This window comes from Nyctereutes procyonoides, unplaced genomic scaffold (assembly GCF_905146905.1).
Source record: "Nyctereutes procyonoides isolate TBG_1078 unplaced genomic scaffold, NYPRO_anot_genome, whole genome shotgun sequence".
NCBI lineage: Eukaryota > Metazoa > Chordata > Mammalia > Carnivora > Canidae > Nyctereutes > Nyctereutes procyonoides.
In genome coordinates, this window is record NW_026575125.1 from 119,703,733 (window position 1) to 119,726,514 (window position 22,782).

Here is a 22,782-nt window from a genome sequence, read left to right on the forward strand (position 1 = left end):
CAGGGGTGCCCTACAAATGAGGATTAGGATCTTTTTTGGTCATAGAGGCAACAGCATTTTATAAGTGTCCTGGTGTATTAGTCAGGGTTCTCCAGAGGAACAGAAACAATGAATGAGGAAACAGAAAAAAAGAGAGACAGAAACAACGTATGAGGAATTGGCTCACATGATTATGGAGGCTGAGAAGTCCCATGATATGCTATTTACACCCTGCAGGCCCAGGAAAGCCAGTGGTATTATTCAGTTCAAGTCTGAGGGCCTGAGAACGAGGAGAGCTGATGATGTAAATCCAGGTCCAAGGGCAGGAGAATGTATGATGAGAGGTCTCAGCTCCAGCAGTGAGACAGAAAAAAAGGCGTGTTTCTCTTCCCTCTGCCTTTTAAAAAATTTTTATTTATTTATTCATAAGAGACACACACACAGAGAGAGGCAGAGACCAAGGCAGATTCCCTCTGCCTTTTGTTCTATTCAGGCTCTCAACAGATTGGATAATGCCCACCCACACTGGGGAGGGCAATCTACTTTCTGACTCCACCAATTCAAATGCTGATCTCATCTGAAATACTCTCACAGATACACCCAGAAATAACGTTTAATCTGAACACCCTATTGCCAGTCAAGGTGACACAAAATTAACCATCACAAGGTGGGTCACATATCACACATCACAAGGATCGTCACAAGTTGGCGTCGAATTGACACCCATACACATATCCTTAAACCATACTTAATCCCGAATAAAGATAATAACAAGGTCATAATTCCCACTAACATGATACAACTATCCTGGATAAAGTAAAAAATGCACTAACTTCTTCACCAGAAGAGGAGTTAAAGTCCTTCAGTGATGATATTTACTTTTCTTCTTGATACCCCGTAACTTAAGTACTATGATTTAAAAGTAACAAAACTTAAATACTACAATATAAAATCTATATCTTATGTTACATGATAAGGGAATAGAGAGGAAATAAAACACACACACAGACACACACACAGGTATTTTTAAGGAGGAAATACTCTGACAATTACAGTCCTTATTTCTTTAACTGGTAACGTGGTTGTAGCTGGTATTTATATGTACTTCTTTCACTATCCATTTTGTATTATCTTTGCCTTTAGCAATAACCTCAGTTGGTTTTTTATCTAGTGGTGTGATCCCAGCCTTCATTCCTGAGGGCTCGGAGTCTTTAATAGTCCTGCCTGGATTGAGTTGTTGTAGTTTTCCATTGACCTTCATCATAGGGCATAATGCTAAGAGACTTAATAATAAGAGACACCCTTATATCTCCTGCGCTCCAGACAGTCTTCATCACCTCGATTGTGGAGCAGCAGTCTCATTTCCCCTTGGTACTCAGAATCAATCACCCTAGGCAGGGTAGGAACCCCCTTCTCTTTGCCTGTTGATTCACAGGCATGAAGAGTCCAAAGTGGCCAGTTGGCAGTCTTAACTTTCAGTTCAATGCAATTATTGTGTCTCCTGGTGGGAGTATCCCTCCCTCCCCAAAAAAAGAACTAAGTCTACTAGGCCAGCAGAGCACAAAATTGTGGGAAAAGGAAGCCAAAAATATTGCTGGTGGGTCGCTAGGGGTAAGTGGGTCGTTGGTGCCACTTCCATCTCCACCTCTTAATTCCTGGACCCGTGAATCCTGGCTGTGAGACAAAGAGTGCCATTTACTGGATGTTGATTCACAGCACGTCCAGCTCTCTGGGGAACCTTGCTCCAGCCCTGCAAGGTGTGGCCACGTAGCCAGCCCTGGAATGGAGTCTTCGGAAGCCCGTGCCACTCTTCAATAACGCAGCTGCCTCAGGATGGTGGGGAACATGGTAAGGCCTGTGAGTTCGGGGAGCACAGGCCCAGGGACACACTTCTTTGGCTGTGAAGTGACTTCCTGGATCAGAAGCAATGCTGTGTGGAGGACCACGAGGGGGGATAAGGCACTCTGTACGTCCACAGGTGGTGCTTGGGGTAGGAGCATTGTGTGCTGGGAAGGCACATCCATGTCCTGAGTAAGCGTGTGTTCCAGTAAAGACAAAATGCTGCCCTTTCCACAATAGAAGTGGTCCAATGTCATCAATCTGCCACTAAGTAGCTGGCCGATCACTCTGAAAACTGGTGCCCGGGATCCCTGGGTGGCGCAGCGGTTTGGCGCCTGCCTTTGGCCCAGGGCGCGATTCTGGAGACCTCGGATCGAATCCCACGTCGGGCTCCCAGTGCATGGAGCCTGCTTCTCCCTCTGCCTGTGTCTCTGCCTCTCTCTCTCTCTCTGTGTGTGACTATCATAAAAATAAATAAAAATTAAAAAAAAAAAGAAAACTGGTGCCATTTCAGGGGTTCCGCGTTGGTCTCTGCTGCCGGCAGACTGGGCACTCAGTGGCTATAGCCAGATCAGCTTTGGTGAGTGGAAGTCCATGTTGCTGAGTCCATGCATCACTACATGGTTCATGAGGCCACTACACAAACACAGGCCTGGCTCAGGAAAGAGGCTGGCTGGAATCCACAGAATGGGTAATGCTATCGATTTGATTGTGAAAATCGTCCTCTGCTGAGGTTGCTCTCTGATGAGCATTCACATGGGACAAAATACCTTCATGCTTTTTGCCCATTCAGAAAGGTCTCTCCTAAGCTTCTTTGTCATCAATTTTCCAATCGTGCTCCTTCCAAATCCCTCACCATCTAGGCAAACCATTGGCCAGAGCCCACTGACTGGTATATAATTGCATGTCTGGCTGTTTCTCCTTCCAAGAACAGTGAACAACTAAGTGCACTGCCCGGATCTCTGCCCATTAGGAGGATTCCCCTTCACCATTGTCTCAGAGGATGTCCCAGAATGGAGCTGTAGTGCTACATCTGTCCACTTCTGGGTGGTGCCTGCATGTTGTGCAGAGCCATCTGTAACCCAGGCTCAAGTCTTCTCTTCCTCTGTCAATCGATCATAGGGAACTCCTCATAGGGCCATAGGTGCAGGCTGGGAGAGGGGAGCAGTGTAGCAAGTGTGGGGACCATGGACATTTGGGCCACTTTTTCACTTAAAATCTTTTTAAGGGGTGATGGGCACTGAGAGGAGCACTTGGCAGGATGAGCACTGGGAGATATGCTAAATGTTGGTTAATTGAACTCCAATACAAAATTTAAAAAATAAAATAAAATATTTTTAGGTTTATTTATTTCTTTTATTTAAGTAATCTCTACACCCAACATACGGGTGGAACTCATAATCCTGAGATCAAGAGTCTCATGTTCTTCTGAATGAGCCAACCAGGCATCCCTGAGCCACTTTTTCACTTTTAACTTCCCCAAGCCTTCAAAATCTGCTCAAGCCTGGTATATTATATAAATTTATATATTATAATAAATATTTTTATATAAATAAATATATATTATAAATATATTTTAATAAATATATATATGTATAAATACCACTTCCATTTGATGATGTCCATGCCCAGCTTTATGGTTTGGTGGGTCAGCTAACGCCCAAGTTATGATGGGCAGCTCTAATCGCATGGTAACTCAGTGGCCTGTTGTCAGGCATTCAGTCTCTCTTAAGCCCCAGTAGCAGGCCAGGAGTTGTTTCTCCAAAAGGAGAACAGATGGTACAGAGCCTTGCTCCAAAATCCTAAAGGCCTATGCTGTGATTCACCTATAGGGGCCTGCCAAAGGCTCCAAACAGCACCTTAGGGGCCACTGATAGCTCAAGCACCATTGGGTCTGCTGGATCACGTGGCAAAGTAGATTGCACAGCAGCCTGAACCAGTTGCAGAGCCTTCTCTGTTCTGGGCCCCCCTGAAAACTAGCAGCTTTTCAGGCCACTCAGCAAATGTGTTGGAATACCTCGGAAGAATAAGGAATATGTTGCCTCCAAAATCCAAAGAGGCCCAGTAGTTGTTGTGACTCTTTTTTTGGTATAAAAGGGGCCAGATGCAACAACTTATTATTCACCTCAGAAAGGATATCTTGACACGCCCCACACCACTGGCACCTGTGGGAATTTCACTAAGAAGGCCCCTGAATTTTTGTTGGATTTATTTCCCAACCTCTGACATGCAGGTGTCTTAGCAACAGATGTAGAGCAGTTGCTACCTCTTGGTCACTAGGTCCAATCAGCATGTCATCAATGTAATGGAGCAATGTGAAATCCTGTGGAAGGGGAAGATACTCAAGATCCCTGCAAACTAAATTATGACACAGAGCTAGAGGGTGGATATACCCCTGAGGTAGAGCAGTCAGGGTATATCCCTGGTCTTGCAACATGAAAACAAACTGGTTCTGAAGGGTCTCATGGACAGGGATGGAGAAAAAGACATTTGCCAGATTAGTAGCTGCATACAAGTACCAAGGGAGGTGTTTATTTGCTCAATCAGTGAAACCACATCGGGTACAGTAGCTGCGGATGGAGTCACCACCTGGTTGACTTGATAACAGTGTACTGTCATTCTCTAGGGTGCATCTGCCTCGAATGGGATTTGGTAGAAATCCCCACCCCTGCGTCTTTCAAGTCCTTGATGGTGGCGCTACACTCCGCAATCCCTCCATGAACGTGATACTGCTTTTACTTTACTATTTTCCCAGGTAGAAGCCGTTCTAGTGGCTTCCACTTGGCCCTCACTCCACAGGTCACAGAAACCAGGTGTAGTGGCAAAAACTGTTTCAGTTACACATTCTGGACCCCCTGGGCCTACTGCGAATCAGACTGAAGCTAGAACCCCAGGGATCACCTGACTGCCATAACCTCCTACTCTGACTGGTGGCCCACAGTGACATTTGGGGTCGCTTGGAATTAGCATCAGTTCAGAGCCAGTGTCCAGTCGTCTCTGAAAAGATTGATTATCTCTCAGTGTACTGTTACCTGAGTACAAGGCCATAGGGCCCTTTGCGGCAGGCTGGGAGAAAGAAAGACTAAGACTTAAACTATTCAGCAGTGTGGGCAGCCCGGGTGGCCCAGCGTTTTAGCGCCTGCCTTCAGCCCAGGGCGTGATCCTAGAATCCCGGGATCGAGTCCCGCATTGGGCTCCCTGCATGGAGCCTGCTGCTCCCTCTCTTTCTCTGTGTGTCTCTCATGAAAAAATAAATAAAATCTTTAAAAAATTTTTTTCAGCAGTGTGCCGAGGTCCTTCCTGAAGGGGACCTGGCCTCCCCTTTTTTCAAGTGGATCGGAGTCTGTGAACTGGTTCATGTCTAGAAATTGAGGGGCCATGATTTTCCGTTTTTAATGATTCAGGTTAGACTTTTATTCCCTTGACCTAGGTGTTTCTGCTTATATAGATCAGTTAAGAACTCAGTAGGGAAAAAAAAAAAGGAACTCAGTAGGCTTCCTGTTTCACTTCTAGGCCCTCGTGCTCAGGTAGCCAATACCGGAGGGTCTGCGCGAGCCAGGCTATTATGACTGCTGCTTTCCCTCCACTGTCCATTACAGAAACCTTAGTCACACCCTGCCTTTAGTGATTAAGTGCCACCCACTGGCCCCTGCCACACTGGGACCCAATTACTACCACTGCATTTCGGCTTCCCAATTCAGTGACTGCAGTTCCTAATATGAGGCCTGACAACAGAGAAGAGCAATCACAGAACTCCTCGAGGTTGCTGGTGCTCCCTTCACAAATTTATTCCTCATGGTGTCTCGGTGAAAGATATGTCTTCTGGACCCTCCCACGGTGAGTGAGCACGTCTCAAATGACAAATTCACTCTTACATTCCAGTCCTGCTGAGCCTTTTGATCCCTTCCTCCATATTAAACTAAAGCGGTTTCAGCATTTCTATTGTTCATGGTGAGCCACCTTTAGGTCCATGTTACAGTCAAACAATCAAGCCGTTAGAGACCTTTCTAATTCCTGCTATAATATTACATGCAGGGTCCCAGGGTGTCTGTGAGGCTCAGTTGGTTAAGCAGCTGCCTTCAGCTCAGGTCATGGTCCCATGGTCCTGGGATCGAGTCCCGCATCGGGCTTCTTGCTCACTGGGGAGCCACTGGGGAGCTTCTCTCTCTCCTTCTGCCACTCCTTCTGCTCGTGCTGTCTCACGCACTCACTCTCTCTCTCAAATAAAATAAATAAATAAATAATCTCTGCTTAGTGAGCCCCTGTCAATAAATTTGCCTGATGCAGCTTTATGTCTTTCTATTATTACCCCACACCCTCAGTATCCATTCCCACACACATTCCCTGGATTTCTATCTGTATAAATTGGAAAGCTCAAGTCATTATTTTGGAGTGGCACATACTTCACTTCCTCACGGGTCACACTTTGTACCTTGCCTGTAGGGACCTGCTGGGATCGGAATCTACTTATAGGGCTAGAAGCAAAGAGGGGTGGTGGAGGTAGGTCCTGAAGAGAATCAGATCAGCACTATCTTGCATGGCAACTGCCTCAGAGGAGGCCATTATGGTTTCCTTGGGCAACGTGTAGATCATCTGCTCACAGGGAGGTGGAGAGGCCGATCCCACTATAAGTTTAGAGGCTGCTGCCACTGCAGGTGGGGAGGCCGCCCACCCTTCCACTCAATTTAGGGGCTCAATGCACAGAGCTTCAGCAGTGTCTTCCCACATGTCCTCTCCATCCCAATCTATAGGATTCCATTATTTCTCAATCAAGGCCTCAGTTTAACACCCTTCAAGTCTGGAGGTTCAACTTACATTGTAATTCAGGTAGTTGTGCATGAGGTTCTGCATTTGAATTTTCAGCAATTTTGGCTCTTTGGCGCTAGAACATAAAGATCTCTTTTTTTTCCTTTTAAAGGTTTTATTTATTTATTCATGAGGGAGAGAGAGAGAGAGAGGCAGAGACACAGGCAGAGGGAGAAGCAGGCTCCATGCAGGGGGCCTGATGTGGGACTCAAACCCAGGACTCCAGGATCACACCCTGGGCCGAAGGCAGGCGATAAACCACTGAGCCGGCAGGCGTCCCGATAAAGGTTTCTTTCCGGGCTCAGTTAGAAGCTCCTAAGCCAGTTACGTGGTGTTTGAGCTGGTAATTCAAATCCCTGAGCTCATCCTTTCCTTTCACCACATTGTCCAGTCACATTAGGAGCTACAAACCAATGTCACTGTATTTGTTAGTTTTCCAAAAATGTTGAAAAGTATCACATACAGAGTTAACTAGCTCCTTGTTTCTTATAAGTGGTTGATTAGGAATATCCAATGCAGATAGCTTGCATATCTCTCTGAGCTCATGCCATGGGTGATCACTGTTCTCTTTATTATGAAAAACAGTCACTAGCATTTTCAAATCTAATCAGATTGTAAAGCAAATTCCAGAAACCCCAGAACCAATTCAGAGAACTCATCTCTAAAATTCTGTTCTTCTAGAATCACTCCTGGTACTAAATCTGTATTAGTGAGGGTTCTCCACAGAAGTAGGACCAAGAGAACCAACAGCTAATTCATTGATAGATGATAGATAGATAGATAGATAGATAGATAGATAGATAGATAGAGGAAGCTGAGGGGTTCCATGACCTGCTGCCTGCAAGCTGGAGACCCAGGAAAGCTCGTGGTATAATTCAGCCCGAGTCCCAAGGTCTGACCAAGGGAGGGGGAAGTGGTGCAAATCCTAGTCAAAGCCGGAGGAAAAAGTGAGATGAGATGTGACAGCTCAATAGTGAGGTTATAGGAAAGGGGAGGAGGGCAAACTCCTGCTTCCTCCACCTTTGGTGTTATTCAGGCTCTCAATGATTGGATGACGCTTGCCAATGCGTCATCCAATCTGCTTTACCGAATCCACAGATTAAAATGCTAAACCCATATGGAAACATTCCCACAAATGCACCCAGAAATACTGCTTACTAGGGGTACCAGGCAAGTTGATACACAGGATTAGCCATCACACCCAGTAAGCCTCTGCTTGTGGGAGTGTGACCTCAGCAAACCCATAGTGATTGCTCTTCCACACAAGCAATTGCCCAATGGCACTGCCTATTGCACAGAGCATTGATACTCCTCTTTATAGAACGGTAGCCAAAAATACAAGTGACAAAGAAAAAAATATAATTGACGCCATCAAAATTAAAAACGTTTGTTCTACAAACAATACCAATCAAGAAAGTGAGACGACAACCCAGGAAAGACAAATCTATTTTAAAATCATGTTTGAGGGGGTCCCTGCGTGGCTTAGCGGTTTGGCACCTGCCTTCGGCCCAGGGTGTGATCCTGGAGACCCAGGATCGAGTCCCGCATCGGGCTCCCTGCATGGAGCCTGCTCTTCCCTCTGCCTGGGTCTCTGCCCCCCCCCCCCGTGTGTGTGTGTGTGATGAAAAAATAAATAAAATCTTTTTTAAAAAGTAAAATAAAATCATGTTTAAACCGCTCTTACAACTTAGAAACATTACTCTTAGAATCTTCAAAGTTTGAGACTGGCAGAGAATTTTTTTTTTTTGCCAAAAAAAACAACCTTTATTGTTTAGAAATGCATACATAGTTGGGCAAACTATAAAGTCATGTGAAGCGATTTAGCATTTAAGTCATCGTAGCTGTTCTCGTAGGGATGGACATTCAAGGGTATCACTCAGGGAACCTCTGGGTTACTAAGGGCAACGTTTTATTTGTTTGGGTGCTTTTTCCAAGCATGTTTCTACTTATTAACTATGTATTTATATTTCATGCACTTTTGCTTTTTTAAAAAGATCACCTACTTGCGGAGAGAGAGCATGTGCAAGCAAAGGGAGGGACAGGGCAGCCCGGGGGGCTCAGCGGTTTAGCGCCGCCTTCGGCCCAGGGCGTGGCCCCGGAGTCCCGGGATCGAGCCCCAGGTCCGGCTCCCCGTGTGGAGCCTGCGTCTTCCTGGCAGGGGCTTTGTGGCATGACCCCGTTTCTGCCAGCTTGCCACCCTCCCCTCGCCATTTACTGACGGGGCAGCCTAGGTCCGCAATCGGACCGCGGGGAGCCGGCAGGGTTTCCCCCAGGGCACAGCTCTCGAGGGTCCCCGTGAGGCTACATCAGCGACGCACGACGCCACTTCCCCACCACGATCGCCGCTTTTCACCCTGCCCTTTGTGTGACGTCGCTGCTTCCACGTGCTCACGCCGCACGCGCTCCGCGGGGGGGGCGGGGGGGTGCAGGGCTGGCTCGCGCAGGCGCACTAGGGAGCCCGCGCGGCCTCATGCGCTGGGGGAGGGGCGCCACGAGGCGGGGGCACCACAGGGTCTCAGAGGCGACCCGAGGGCAGCGAGGCGGCTGGCGGGAACCAATCACGTGCCAGGAGCCGCTCCTGCGTCTGTGTGCGCAGGCGCTCTGAGCACTCCCAGCGGCCTTGCGCGCGGGGGGCGGAGCTTCGCGAGCCAGCCTCATTGCCTGAGGGCTCGCGTCGGAGGAGGCAGCTCGCTCACCATGCAGGCTCCCGGCGGCGCTGGTGGTGCGGAGGGTGGTGCTGGAGCGCCCGATGGCGATGGAAGCCCCCCGAGGGAACCCGAAGGTTGGAGCGGCACCTCCGACGAGGGCCCCCAGGCCGGGGGAGCGCCTCAGGTCGAAGGGGTGTCGCCTGACGGAGGGCAAGGTGAAGAGGCTTCGGCCTCGACCTCGGCCGCCTGTGGCGGAGCCTCAGGAAACCAGCTGGAGTTGTATCCTTTCCGAGGAGCCCCCCGGGATTGGAAGGGTGCTGGGGCGGGGCGGGCGGCGGGCAGAAGCGGGTTCAGCGTGTGGGGGGCCCGGAAGGGGCACGGGAGGAAGGAGGCGGGCCGCCCCGGGGGACAGGAGGGTGGCGGGAGGAGGGTGTGGGGCCCGCTCCCCGGGGCGGCGAGGCGGTCTGGGGGAAGGCGGGCCCCCGTGGGCAGGGGAGCCTGAACCGTAAAGTCAGCACGGACGGCGCCTTAACGAAATCTCCACAGCAGCCTTACGGTGCCTTTTCTGTGCTACGTGGATGCCGAAGTGGCCCGCCAGTGCCTGATTTCGGATGTTGAGCCCTTCCAAGGGGCGGTTCACACGGAGCTCACGGTGATCGGCAACGACCTGCTGATGTAAGTTCTAGAAGGCGCTGGTGGGAGAGCAAGCGGCAACCTGCACGGGTCTCTGCCTGACGGAGCCTGTTGGGGGCGTGCGGGCGCTGAACCCCGGGGCTGAGGAGACACGAGGCGGGGGGAGGGGCACTGGGGCTGTCGCGGCCTCAGGACTTGCTCTGCAGGAGCCGTGCAGGAGTAACCTTGGGGGGGGGGCGGAGGGGGTGAAGGGGAATTCTATCTGACGTGATTTCTTTTGCCCCTCACTCCCTTTTAGCAAGCTAACTGCTGAAGACTCGGCCCTGCTGCAGATTTCCACCGCGTGCTTGCTGAACCAGCTTTCCCTGGTGGTGCAGACCATGCAGCACTTCGTGCCTCCGTTTTTTCCGAAGCCTCGCCCTGGCAAAGGGGGCTGAATCCACAAGAGAGTCCCATTGCAGGCAGCGCATCCTTCCTTAGAAACATGATTTTTCGCAGGATTGCCACTTAGTTTGGGGGGATGTCATTGTTTGCCTGCACTGGCCCTGGGGTACTCCTTACCCACTTGTTTTCATTGTTCAGATATTTGTTACTGCAGAGAATAAAACAGCTGATGTTATGTATCTGGCTTGCTTTCTTTTTTTATTATTTAAAATATTTTATTTATTTATTCATGAGAGAGGGCGGGGGGCAGAGACACAGGCAGAGGGAGGAGCAGGCTCCATGCAGGGAACCGGACACGGGACTCGATTCTGGGTCTCCAGAATCATGCCCTGGGCCAAAGGTGGGCACTTAACTGCTGAGCCACCCAGGGATCCCCTGGGTCTGACTTTTCTGTCCGCATCACGATTTTCTCCCCTTTGTCCTCAGGTTGGAGGGGAGGTTCTGGGATTCAGATACTCAACTGGTACAAGGCAGTCGAAGACAATCGAGAAAAATGAAAGAAAATGAAAATTGCATGTGTCCTGTCATTCACCATTAACTAATGTCAGCATTTTGGGATACTTTTGTAGTTTTTGGGTTGTAGGAATAATACAATGACCCTATGACAATCAGATACAGGAGTAAGGTTTTTCAAGTTCATCAGTTTTTTTCCTGAGATGTATTTCATCTGCTATTTGGCCTTTACCTCTATCCAGAACTCCAAAAGCGTCGCATGGATACATACACGATGCTTTATAATATATTGGTTCCACACTTCATATTTTTCCCATTTTTTTTCTTATTTTTTCATCTTTCAGTGGGATTCTTGTATGTAAGTCTCTGAATAAACGGCTGTTTTCTTAAGATAGAGTCCAAGAGTTGCATCTACAATACAAAATTGTTCTCCAGAAAATGCGCCCACCCCCTCCCCAGAATGCTGGTTTCCCCACCTCCCTGTCACGGCCCTGCCACAGGAAAAAACTGCACAAGTAAACACTTTAGAGACACTAGAATAAAGACTGTGCTTCGCCGACCTGGTTTCAGATCACAGAAGAAAAGTGCTGGGACAATGTGTAGGTTGAGGCAGGTGAGGGACGGCGAGAGGGAGGCAGTGTAGCGGAGTCTTGGGAATTTACTTTTTCCACGAAGGCCCAGTTGTTAGCATTGGTACTGCGGCATACCAGTTGCCGGGAAGTACACAGAGCCGCGTGGAGGTGGCAAAACACGGCAGGGCTCAGATGGGTGAAGGGTGGCCTCCTAATTCCCCCACTCGTTCTTGTCACCATCCCACCCAGCTGAGGCCATGGGCCGGGTGACCTGCATGTCAAGCTTCCTTTTGGCGCTCACTGTCCACACTGCCAGTGCTCATACAGACGCTGACTTGGAAATCGCTTGCTTGCCGGTTCCGCAAAGTGCCCCACGGCAGACACTGCTGCTGCTGCCCCTGCCGTGACCACTCAGGGAAAACATCATAAAAACATCTCTGTGCAGGTACGATGCTGTGCTCTGGACCCACGTTATCCTACGTACTTCTCACCACAATGGGGGTGATCTAGGTACTACCATCGTCACAGCTTTTGTAAGTGAAGGACTGAGGCTCAAGGTGGGGTGGATTTGATTCAAGCACCCACTCGCTTAGCCAAGGTAGCGCCAAGCGATCGCACCAACCACAGCCAGGGGACGTCAGGATCATGCTTTTCCTTCTGCTGGATCCAGGGAACATCCATGTGCCTAATGAAAAATGCAGAAATGGATCCAAGCAGGCAAAGCCGATGGGAGCTGAGAACACAAGGTTGATAAGAACTGCAACCCGGTTTCCAGTGCCTTCCCCATACTCCCAGGTGCTTTTGTTTTTGTTTTTTTTTTTTAATTTATTTATTTATGATAGTCACAGAGAGAGAGACAGGCAGAGACACAGGCAGAGGGAGGAGCAGGCTCCATGCACCGGGAGCCCGACGTGGGACTCGATCCCGGGTCTCCAGGATCGCGCCCTGGGCCAAAGGCAGGCGCCAAACCGCTGCACCACCCAGGGATCCCTCTCCCAGGTGCTTTTGGATCTTGAAACCTTCTTTTGACTCTCTTTGAAACAGAGAGTACAGTGCTGGTACCTGTTTCCTTCCCATCCTCGGCCCGCTCTCCTCAACTATCAAGAGGGCTCTTTTCAGGTACTTTAAAAAAAAAGATTTTATTTATTTATTCATGAGAGACACCGAGAGAGAGGCAGAGACACAGGCAGATGGAAAAAGCCCCACGCAGCCGGCGCCAGGGCCGGGGACACTCGGGAGGGGGCGGCGGGGCGGTGGAGCGGGCAGGGGTGCGGTGGGGGGAACCCCGAGAGGGCGGGGGGGGCCTCCTGGCACGGGAATGAGCCCCCCCCCGTCCACCCCCGGAGGGAGGCGGTCAGGAAGCCAGGGCGCGGGGCGGCGCGGGGGCCACTGATGGTCGAGCGCCAGGAGGCCCCGAGCAGGGGCTGCGCCCGGCACAGGAGAGGTCGGGGTGCGGGCCGGAGGGCCGTGGGGGGAGGACTCGCGGGGCGCGGGGGGGAAGGGCTGGGGCCGGGGGCGGCGGCGCCCCCCCGGGGAAGGCCCGGGGCCCTCGCCAGCCCGGCTCGCGGCCCCCCGCAGGTCCTGGCGGCGCTGGACCGGGACGCCGCCTGTCGGAAGCAGAAGCTGCGCCAGAAGCTCGAGCAGATCATCGGGCTGGCGTCGGGCAACGGCTGACCGAGGGGGCGGCCGGCCCCGGCCCGCGGTCCTGGGCGGCCCTGGAGCGGGGCGGCGCCGGCCAACAGCCCCCGGGGACGCGCGGGCCCCTTCCTGAGTGCCTTCCTTCGGGCCCTGCGTGGGGCAGGGGGACGGGACCCAGCCCTGAGCCCCGCGGCAGCAATACCCCCCCCCACTATTTATACCCCAGCCACCTATTTATTTAATTTTTTAAAAATATTTTATTTATTTATTCATGAGAGGCAGAGAAAGAGGTAGAGACATGGACAGAGGGAAAAGCAGGCCCCATGCCAGAGACCCCGACGTGGGACTCGACCCCAGGACCCCAGGGTCACACCCCGGGCCTAAGGCGGCGCTGAACCACTGGACCCCCCGGGCTGCCCTGCAGCCCCCTAGTTATGTAGTGTATCTACCCCCCACCCCCCGCCCATCTGCCGGTGGCACCCCAGCCTCCTGGCTCCTCCCGAGTGCTCCCCGCCCCCCCTCGATTGGGCCCAAATGCTGGGAGCCTACGCCGGGGGAGCAGCCCCACGGGTGGGGGTGCCGGCCGGGGGGGAGGGCGTGCCCAGGGCCCCCCGCAGCCGAGTCGCAGCGTCCCCTCCACGCCCTGTGAGGGGGGGCACCGCGTTCTGAGCACCTGCAGTCCGGGGGGGCTGGCAGCAGGGCCTGAGCCCCGTCTGGGGGCCCGGCGCGCCCTACCCTTCCTAGCCCCCTGCCCGCACCCTCAGCCACCCTGTCAAGGGGTGGCCGAGGCCGAGAGGGAGAACCGGTCCTCCCCTCTGGCATGAGCTTTGCGTTGTTGCTGTTCCGGATTTATTTAATAAATTTATTTTTTACTGGTGTTCAATTTGCCAACATACAGAATAACACCCAGTGCTCATCCCGTCAAGTAGGGCAAAACTTTGTAATTCTAAGAGAAAATAATGGGGCCACAAGTTCCGAGCGCAGCATAGGAAGGATTCCTTAAGACACAAAAACAAGCCACTCAGGAAAAGATCGCTGCCTTACCTTAAAAGTGGGAACTGCTCTTCATTTTAAAAATACCAGAAAAAGGAAGAGCAACTGTAGGCTGCGATGGGCCATGTGTCCCGCACATCCCCAACAATTGCTCCTCAGGACGCATGAGGAGGAAGGGGGGGGGGACTAGAAAAATGCGGGCGCCTCAACATGAAAATCATAAAAACAGAAATACGCCCGAACAGACAAGTCACAAGAGAGAAAAAAAAAGAGATGGCCCTTAAATGTACAGAAAGATGGCCCATTGGGGCAGCCCGGGGGGCCCAGCGGTTTAGCGCCCGCCTTCGGCCCAGGGAGTCCCAGGATCGAGTCCTGCATCCGGCTCCCTGCGTGGGGCCTGCCTCTCCCTCTGCCTGGGTCTCTGCCTCTCTCTCTCTCTCTCTCTCTCTCTCTCTCTCTGTTTCATGAGTGGATGAATAAAATATTTAAGAAAAAAAAAGGATGGCCAATTAGTTACCAAGGGCGTGAAGATCAAACCACAGCAGGACACCACTGTCCCCACGCGACGGAGTGTTCTAGAAGCAAGCGCAGGCCAGGACGGAGGGCAGGACGGGGTGGATACGCTCCTGCTGAGCGTGCAAGTGCATCACCCACAGCCCGGGTACAAGGCGTTCGGTGAGTGCAGGACAGACCCGGCCCGGAGGCGGCACTTCCGACCCAGGCCGGAGCGTCCGCAGGGCTGAGCGTGACGCGTGCGACTGGGCCGGCGACGTCCCCGCAGTCTGTGCAACACGCTGCTAGTGATCTGAGGCCAAAACCGCCAGAGCCGCAGCGTGTGATTCACGGGCACTTGCACGCCGTCCGAAGTGTAGCTTTAAAGAGAGCGTGGGAAATGCGGCCGTCCACGTGGCGCGTAGTGTCTTGTGAGGAGAGACGGAGGTCGTGGCGCGGGTCGGGGGCCTCTGGGGCCGAGTGCTGGGCCCACGGGTGTGTGTCGCCCACGTTGCACCGTCCGCCTTGTATAAAGGGCCTTTGCGTGCACCTGGGACGCCTTTACTCGAGCTTAACTGTGACTGATCTTCTGGGGATCTGGTCTCTAAGGCCCTGGGCCCGTCAGATCCTTAAATTCTTGTCGCGGGAGATTTCGGCCCAGTGTTTCCGGGGGGGACAAAGGGCTCACTTTGTGCGGGGGGCCCCCTGGCGATGTCGTGTTTCAAGGGCCAGCTGTCGCGCAGACACGGAGGTCTCCCGAGAGCAGCCTGCTGCGACCCGATGGCAGGGGCTGCGGTGCGCCCCGAGTCGCCCCCCTGCCCCCGGCCTCACAGCCGTAACGTGGGCCCTGTGATGTTGCCTTCCAGAATCACGGGACAGCCAACCCCCTAGGCAGTGGCGCTCTGACGTGGACAAAGAAATTCAGCCTGGACTACTTAGCTCTGGACTTCAACTCAGCCTCCCCGGCCCCTGTACAGCAGGTAGGCCGTCCGTCGTGCCCGAGCCGTCCCGGGAGGGCGCCCCCCCCCCCCGCGTTTCCCTTTCCTTTTGCCAAATGAGCTCCCACTTCTCCTTCACCTGTAATTTCGTTCCCCAAACCTGGGCTGATGTTCCAGAACACCTGGTCCGCAGCGGGAGACCCGCGGGACAAAAGAGGGCCTGGGCGGCCTTGGGGGGCTCTGCAGTCAGGACCCCGCCCCCAGGCCCTCGGGGCTGGCGGCAGCGCGGGCCTCGGCTGCTGTGCTCGGGCCACGGCCCGCTGTGTCCCCGTCGCCCACCATCCGGGGCCCCGCTGCCCTCGTGCCAGAAGCACGAGCTGCCGGCCTCCCTCTCTGACGGCGTGCGTCCCTTCCACTGCCGTCGTATGGGTCACAGGAGCCCGATGGCCCGAGCAGGGCTGGAGGAGCCCAGGACCAGAGCTGTCCAAACACACACCCGAGGTGTCCGCCTCTGCGGAGAGCGACCGGGGGACCGGGGCGGGGGCTCCAAAGGGTTAACAACGCTGGAACCTACCACAAAAGGGCCAACGTTTTCCTGATTCGTGATTCAATGTGACGAAACCCTTTCTGTGCTCCCCCCTCAGAAACTTCTCCTCGCGGAAGAGCAAAGAGTCGACTACGTCCAAGTGGATGAGCAGAAGACCCAAGCCCTGCAGAGCACGAAGCAGGAGTGGACGGACGAGAGGCAGTCCAAAGTGTGAGGCGTGTGCTCGGGCCGGGATCGGGGCGCGGAGGCTCGGGCCCTGCCCTCACGGCTCTTTTGCCAGAATCGCACCGAGGGTCGATCCGGGTCAAGATCCGGGGAGAACCTGCAGGTTCCGTGGGCTCGGCAAGAACCGCTGGGAGAGAGGGTCATTTGTGCACGCTGAGCGGCCCTCCCCGGCCACACGGGCCCGGAGCCCCCAGGCTGTGCCCCCACGGCCGTGGACCGCGCCCCGGACCGGGCCGTTCACTTAGGCACGCTCCGAACAGTAAAAACGAGACTGGGGGAGTAGGGTTCCCAGAGTTCGGTGGAGAAGCTGTCCAGCGGAGCGTCGGGGCGCAGAGGAGAGCCGGTCTTGCCATCGGGACCATTTGGGTGTCACACTTGCGGATTCTGACCTGTGTCCTGACCTCCTGGCCCACGGACGGTCCTGGCACCGCGGCTCCTGGAGACGTCTCGTCCCGGCCCCCGAAATCGCGGCTGAGGAGACGCAAGCCGGAGACCCCAACAGGCACATCAGTCATTTGTCTCCCCAGAGAAAGAGAATTCAAGCGACGGCAGGGAGTGCTGGGCTCCGCGATGAGCATAGCAGGTGACCCCGGCCAGGTGGGCCTGCCCCTTCCCGGCACGCGTGCGCCTGCCTCGGCCACCTCTTGCCTGAACGAGCCCGGAAGCGAGGCGTGCCAGGGATGGTGGCTCCCGCTGGGAAGAAAGGACGAGTGAGCATGAGAGGAGGCAAGGCCGCCCAGGGGCCCGCACGGAGCCCAGCCCCGGGGGGAGGCCTGGGACAGAGCTGGCCACGCTGCCCGCCGGCACGACGATTTGCACGAGCTCTATCGCTTCGGCCGGCCTTGGGGCCACGAGCAACGCGTGCAGACACGGAGGACTCCTCGCCTCTCCCTGTCATAGGGTTTCGAGCTGGTGCTTTTTGACTGGACACGGCTGCATGTCCCGCCAGGCCCTCTGTGCGGTGTTCGAATGGGGAAGTAACGCCATCCGTAGGTACCGTCACGAATAGCTCTTAACGATCACCGTGACATCCGGCCTGGGATCCCGCGGTGCCCCGGCAGCGGGCTCCCCGTGAGCTGGCTGATGCTCACAGAGGTTTGTTGTCCCCTCGGGAAGGGGGATCGTCCCTGGCTGTCCTATGCTGGACCCAGTTTCCTGGCGGGTTTTTCCCTTCCGCTTTAGTGCTGCCTAAGCCCCGAGAGCACACGGTCCCACTTTGTCGTGAGGCCATCGCGTCACCCCTTCCTTGATGGGGCACCGGGGTCAAGTGGACCCAGATGAGAGTCTCAGTCGGGCACGGGGTTTTATTCAATGGGCCTTCTCGAGTCTTCAGAGCAGCTGCATCCAGAAGGCAAATCCGAACAACTGGGACGGAAGCAGATGCTGGCCTGCCATTCTGACCGGCTGTGTGTCGCGTAGGAGGATGGCTTAAGCAGGCAGGCAGGTCTGTGACAGCCAGGGCCAGTCGGGGCAGCTGTGGGCTTTGCTGTGGGGCTTGAGGGTTTCTAAGTGCCCCAAGGGTAAGTCAAGTCCAGTCTTGGCTTTTCAGACCGTTAGAGAAGTACTTTTCATGTGCAAAGCAGCGGGATCTGGTGACGGCATTTTCTTCCTGGAGGAAAGTGGGGTGTGGGGACGTTGTCGAATGCTTTAAATGATGTAAGGGTCCCCCACGAGCCTGGACGGAGAAATGAGAGGGGCCCCTGCACCCTGCAGCCAGCTCCACGTCACAACGCACAGGCCAGAGCCTGGAAGGAGCCGCCTTCTTCCCTGTGTGACTTACAAAGAGTCACAGAGCCGAGCCTCAGGCAACAATCCGGGGCTGGTGGACCTCGTAGACAGTAACCTCCGGGGGGAGGGGGGTGCACCTGTGTTCATATTCTTGATTACCTGACAGGCTGATGCCGGAATATTCTATGCCCAAGTGCCAAGAACCACACTCGACTGGAGCTAGATCAGGAAAGAAAGTACAGCTAAAATGACACCGGTAGTGAGGTGGCATCCAGTTGACCACCCCCCAAACCTCTTTGCAAAACAGTCCCCGGAAGCGTCGGCTGCACGAAGCAATACACACTGCAGCCGTGTGACTTGTCTGGGAGCAATTAATTAGGGGTGAGAAAAAAAGGACTTCAGCCTCCTTTCCAGGGTGTGTGTGACAGGCCCTGCGACAGGCCCTGCTTCGGTAAGACTGCCGATGGAAGGTTCCCCAGGAGCCTGACGCCTCGCGGCCGGGAAGGGCAGCCAGTTGGGGGCTGACGGCAGCGAGCGCCCCTGGGAAAGGGGCCGCCGTGCACGCGAGGCCGCTCGCCTCTTGTTTCCCTGCGGAGCTGGCTCGTGGGTAACGGGGCCAGGAGTGTGACCAGGGCCTGAGGCTTGGGGCTCTGCACTGAAAATGGGAACGATCACAGATACCAGAGGGAGGCAAGTGCTCACGGCAGCTGTGTGCCCTGCGCGGGGCACGGCCTCCGGGAGGTGGTGGGGCGAGCCCACGTGGGTCTCTGGAGCCCCTTTTTGCTTTTCCTCCCATGTCATCCTGTTGGGGAGTTCCTGCAGATCGGGGGCTGTGCCGTGCCGAAGGGGGGACCCAAGGGTCTCAAGCCTGCAAGTCCCCCAGGCCCCCCAGGAACTTGGGGCATGGCACTTTCCTTGGGGAGGGAGGAGCTCGAAGGCACAGGGTCCTCCCGCAGGAGAGGCCACCAGGTGCCTCCTGGGCAGGGAGCCACTGGACGGTGGCCTTTGTCCGCTCGGGGCCCCCTCCGTCCCGGGTAGGACCGGCCTTGTACGGAGAATCACGCTGATCTGCAAAACCCAGTATGTTTTGTACTGTTTCCTTTCTGGCATTAATAAAGGTTTTATACGGAGGAATGACACTCGAGTTCTCTCTTCTTCGTGTGAAGCGGTGCATTCGGTGGAAATGCAGAGCACCCCCTGAGAGCCCGGTATGGGGCGGTCCGCGGGCTCAGCGGTTTAGCACCGCCTTCGGCCCAGAGCGTGACCCCAGGGTCCCGGGATCGAGTCCCGCGTCGGGCTCCCTGCGTGGAGCCTGCTTCTCTGCCTGGGTCTCTGCCTCTCTGTCTCTCTGAATCTCATGAATAAATAAATAAAATCTTAAAAATAAAAAGACAGGAAGCCCGGCGTGTGGAAGCGGACCCCACTGCCATTTGCCAGGTCGGCAGCGGAGCAGCTCTCGGGGCCGCCTGCTCCTGCCCGGCCTGAGCCCGTCTCCACGCCTCTTTGCTTCACCGCGAGTGGAGCTCAGTACCCCTCCCTGGCAGCACGTACAACACGACCTTCGTCACTAGACCTCGGAAAGCGACAGCCCCCGGCCGGCCTGTCCCCGGCAGCGGAGTGTCCTGCGCCGCCCTCGCTCCGGGGGCCCGGGGCAGCAGGCGCTCGAAGCCGGGAAGCCAGGCAGGGACGAGCAAAGATGTGGGGGCTCAGGTCTGGGGACACAGGCCAAAGGCACAGAGATGAGAAGAGGCCACGCCAAATTGGCCCCGGAGGTGTGGGGCCGAGCTCGGGAACGCTCTTCCCCAGCGCAGCCCAGCCCAGCCCAGCCCCTGACCCAGAGAGGAGCGGGCCGGCCCGGGAGGCGCGCGTGCAAAGCGGAGGCCGGGCAACCTGACCCGAACGAAGGGTAATCTCACTCCAGGCCCCTGTGCTCTGGCCCCTTAACCAGAGCCCCCCCTAAGTTTCTAGCCTCCTGATTCTCCTTCTCTTGAGTTCACATTGCTCTTATTGCTGTCATCTCCCTACACGGTGCCATGTGCCTTACAAATTTATGTTTTCTTTTCCGCCACCGAGGGAGTGTGGCTCTGGTGCAGGCGGGCCCCCGGGCCCCACTGGGAGAGGAAGACATGGGACCGAGACGCAGACCCTCCCCACAACACACACAGCACTTCACTCACGGTACAGAAGACAGAGGAGAGCCTCGGGGACACGAGGGCCTTCCGGTCACGAGTGCCGGGTCATCGGATGGAGATCCCCGTGGACAATAACGACCCTTGCCCCACTTTGCCATCACGCGCAGCCATCGATTCCAGGCGGCCCCCAGTGGGAAAGGCGGAACAGCGGGTTTGGTGTGTGCCCTCTGCTGTATGTATCAGGTCCGTCATGCTCTGCACCACAGCTGCTCTGGTCTCTTGCGCCGTCAAGGCCTCTGCTGCAATGAGTTTTATCTGCATGAGACTGTTTGCCTTCATGTAAAAAACGCAACCTACTTGTTTTGGATCTGTCTGAAAATTTTACATTATTTCAATTTTTGGTTCTTCGATCTGAGACTTAATTCATTTCCATCCACTATGGTGACAAGTCAGAAGAGTGGCTACCTCTTTTGGGGAGCTTATGTTTGGAAAGATTTGTTTATTTATTTGAGAGAGAGTGATTGGGAGGAGGGGCAGAGGGAGATGTAGAGAGGGAATCTCCAGCAGACTCCCTGCTGAGTGCAGAGCCTGGTGAGAGGCTCGATCCCACAACCCAGAGCCCATGATCTGAGCTGAAACCCAGAGTCGGACACTCAACTGACCTGAGCCACCCAGGCACCCTGGGGAGATTATTATTGATTGAGAAGGGGCAGAAGAGAGCTTTCTGGAATGATAGAAATGTTCCGTATCTTAATCTGGGTGGTTATATGGAGGAATACATATGTAAAAATCCACGGATTTTTCAGTGAGTTTCATATTTGTACCGTTTACTGCATGTGAAGCATACTTCAAAATACCAGTTGGCATGAAGGAAAATAAATAAGCTCCAGGAGAATTCAAAAGTCGCTGTAAGAAGCATGACCATAAAACCTAGTAGAGGAAACTACAGGAAAGCTTTTCCGACTTGGGCTCTGTTGGGGCCGCGCCCAAAGCCTCCCGGACCCGTTTCACTGTTGGATGTGCCCCTTTCTGGTGGTTGTGCACTTGCTTCCAACGGCCCACCCCTGGGATTCCCTCTCCGAGCAGACCCCTCAGACAATAGCCAGAGCTGCTCTACCTGTAATAGCAGGGAGCTGGGAGGCCCTCACAAGGGGCCGCGTTCTGAAATCTCCGCTCCCTTTCCTCATATTGGGACAAAGTCTAAGTAGAAGTTATATTCCAGAGTTCCCCAGTGCGATCTTGCAGAAATCTTCCCCCTCACTTGGACTCTTCTCCTTCTGCTACTTTTTGTTTGTTGTTTGTTTGTTTCCTTGGTGGGTTCCTGACGACTTCACGCCAGAGTCCTAGTTTATTTATGGTCACACCACTGCCCATTTGAGTTTTCCATTAGCAGTCCCCCATTTGGTCCTTATCTCACTTGTGAGAAGTTGACCCACTCAAGGAAAACAGATCCCACGCCGTGCTGCTGCCCATAGTCTAGTCATCTTCATATTCAACTGAACTGGAAGATCTTCTTGTCCATTCATGTCATGGAGCAGCTAAGGCTTCAGCTAGGATGCAATGGACCAGGAATATGACCAATATAATTGGGAAATTCCTGCCTTCGGTGATTGATTTCATTGGATGAAATCCACCAAAACTCAGTGAATGACTCTCCACCCAATTTTATGATTCACCCTTGGATACGTTCGTAATGAGAAGCTTCATTAAAAATATCAATGAGGAAGAACAAATAAATATTGTCAAGGCCACTGCACCCCCATTCCTATGCAGCTGCACTAGGAAGAATATTTTGGTGACTGTGAAGACTCCGATCCTTAACTCAACATCGTGCCATGACTCTCTGGATATGCCATTCATCACTGGGGCTCATGGTAAACCCCTCCAGGAAATGTGCACTTCTGCTACTTTTCAAGTATCCGCGGCTGAGGCTTTGGCGAAGCCAACTGAAGAACGTTGAATTCTGGCAACGTGGTCACACGGTTGCAGAGCTATCCCCCCTCCACTTGCTCCTCCAGAATCTAACCACTCCACGCTGAGTGATGGAGTCCGCATCGCCACCCCCAGAGCTGGCTGGAACTGGGCGGTGAGTGCCTTCGCCCAGAGAACACAGTGGGGGAGGCACCAGGAGGAGGCACCAGGTGTCCGAGGCTGGTCAGGCCATGTGGTCCAGCTTCTGCTTGGTGCGCTCTTGGGACTTGCACCCTTGGAACCGAGCCAGCAGGCCATGAGGAAGCCTGCACCACAGGGAAAGGAACGGAGGCCCGAGGCCCGCAGGCTGTGACTGAGGCCTCTCGGAGGTGATTTCTGCAGCTACATTGAGCACCCGTGAGCCTAACCCCCGGCGACTGCCCAGGTGGGAGATGCGTGTGCGAAGTCAGTTGTTGAATTCACTAAGTCTGGGGGCAGTTTGTGATGTGATCGCAGTTACTGCACCGCTGACCCAAGACGGGGGAGGCGGGAAACGACAACAACGGCTTTGTATGTTCTCTATTTGAGAAGGTCGTGAGTGGTGTGGAAGGGACACAGCAGTGGGAGAGCAACTGCCTGTGCGCGGGCCTGTGGGGGGCCGGCCACGCAGGTAGGTAGGGCGAGGCCACGAGCTTTGGGAAGGCCTGCAGGAGGTGACCGGGAGGCCGGAGCTGCATGGGGCTGCGCACTCAAGGCCCCGAGAAGACTGCAGGCCGACTCCCCAAACCTGCAATGCTGAAGGCA

The 22,782-nt window shown here is 54.2% G+C and overlaps 1 protein-coding gene and 1 long non-coding RNA gene across 2 annotated transcripts; both read left to right on the plus strand.

Annotated features, from left to right (window-relative positions):
- Nucleotides 1-9,321: 9,321 nt before the first annotated feature.
- LOC129518152 (EKC/KEOPS complex subunit LAGE3-like) lies at nt 9,322-13,048 on the plus strand. Its single transcript, XM_055338157.1, has 4 exons — nt 9,322-9,551; nt 9,819-9,947; nt 10,204-10,297; nt 12,953-13,048. Exons 1-4 carry the CDS (start codon nt 9,322-9,324, stop codon nt 13,046-13,048), a joined length of 549 nt encoding a protein of 182 aa, XP_055194132.1.
- Nucleotides 13,049-15,053: 2,005 nt separating this feature from the next.
- LOC129518345 (uncharacterized) lies at nt 15,054-19,065 on the plus strand. Its single transcript, XR_008666173.1, has 2 exons — nt 15,054-15,477; nt 16,080-19,065. It is a non-coding gene; the product is annotated as an uncharacterized LOC129518345 (long non-coding RNA).
- Nucleotides 19,066-22,782: the final 3,717 nt, after the last annotated feature.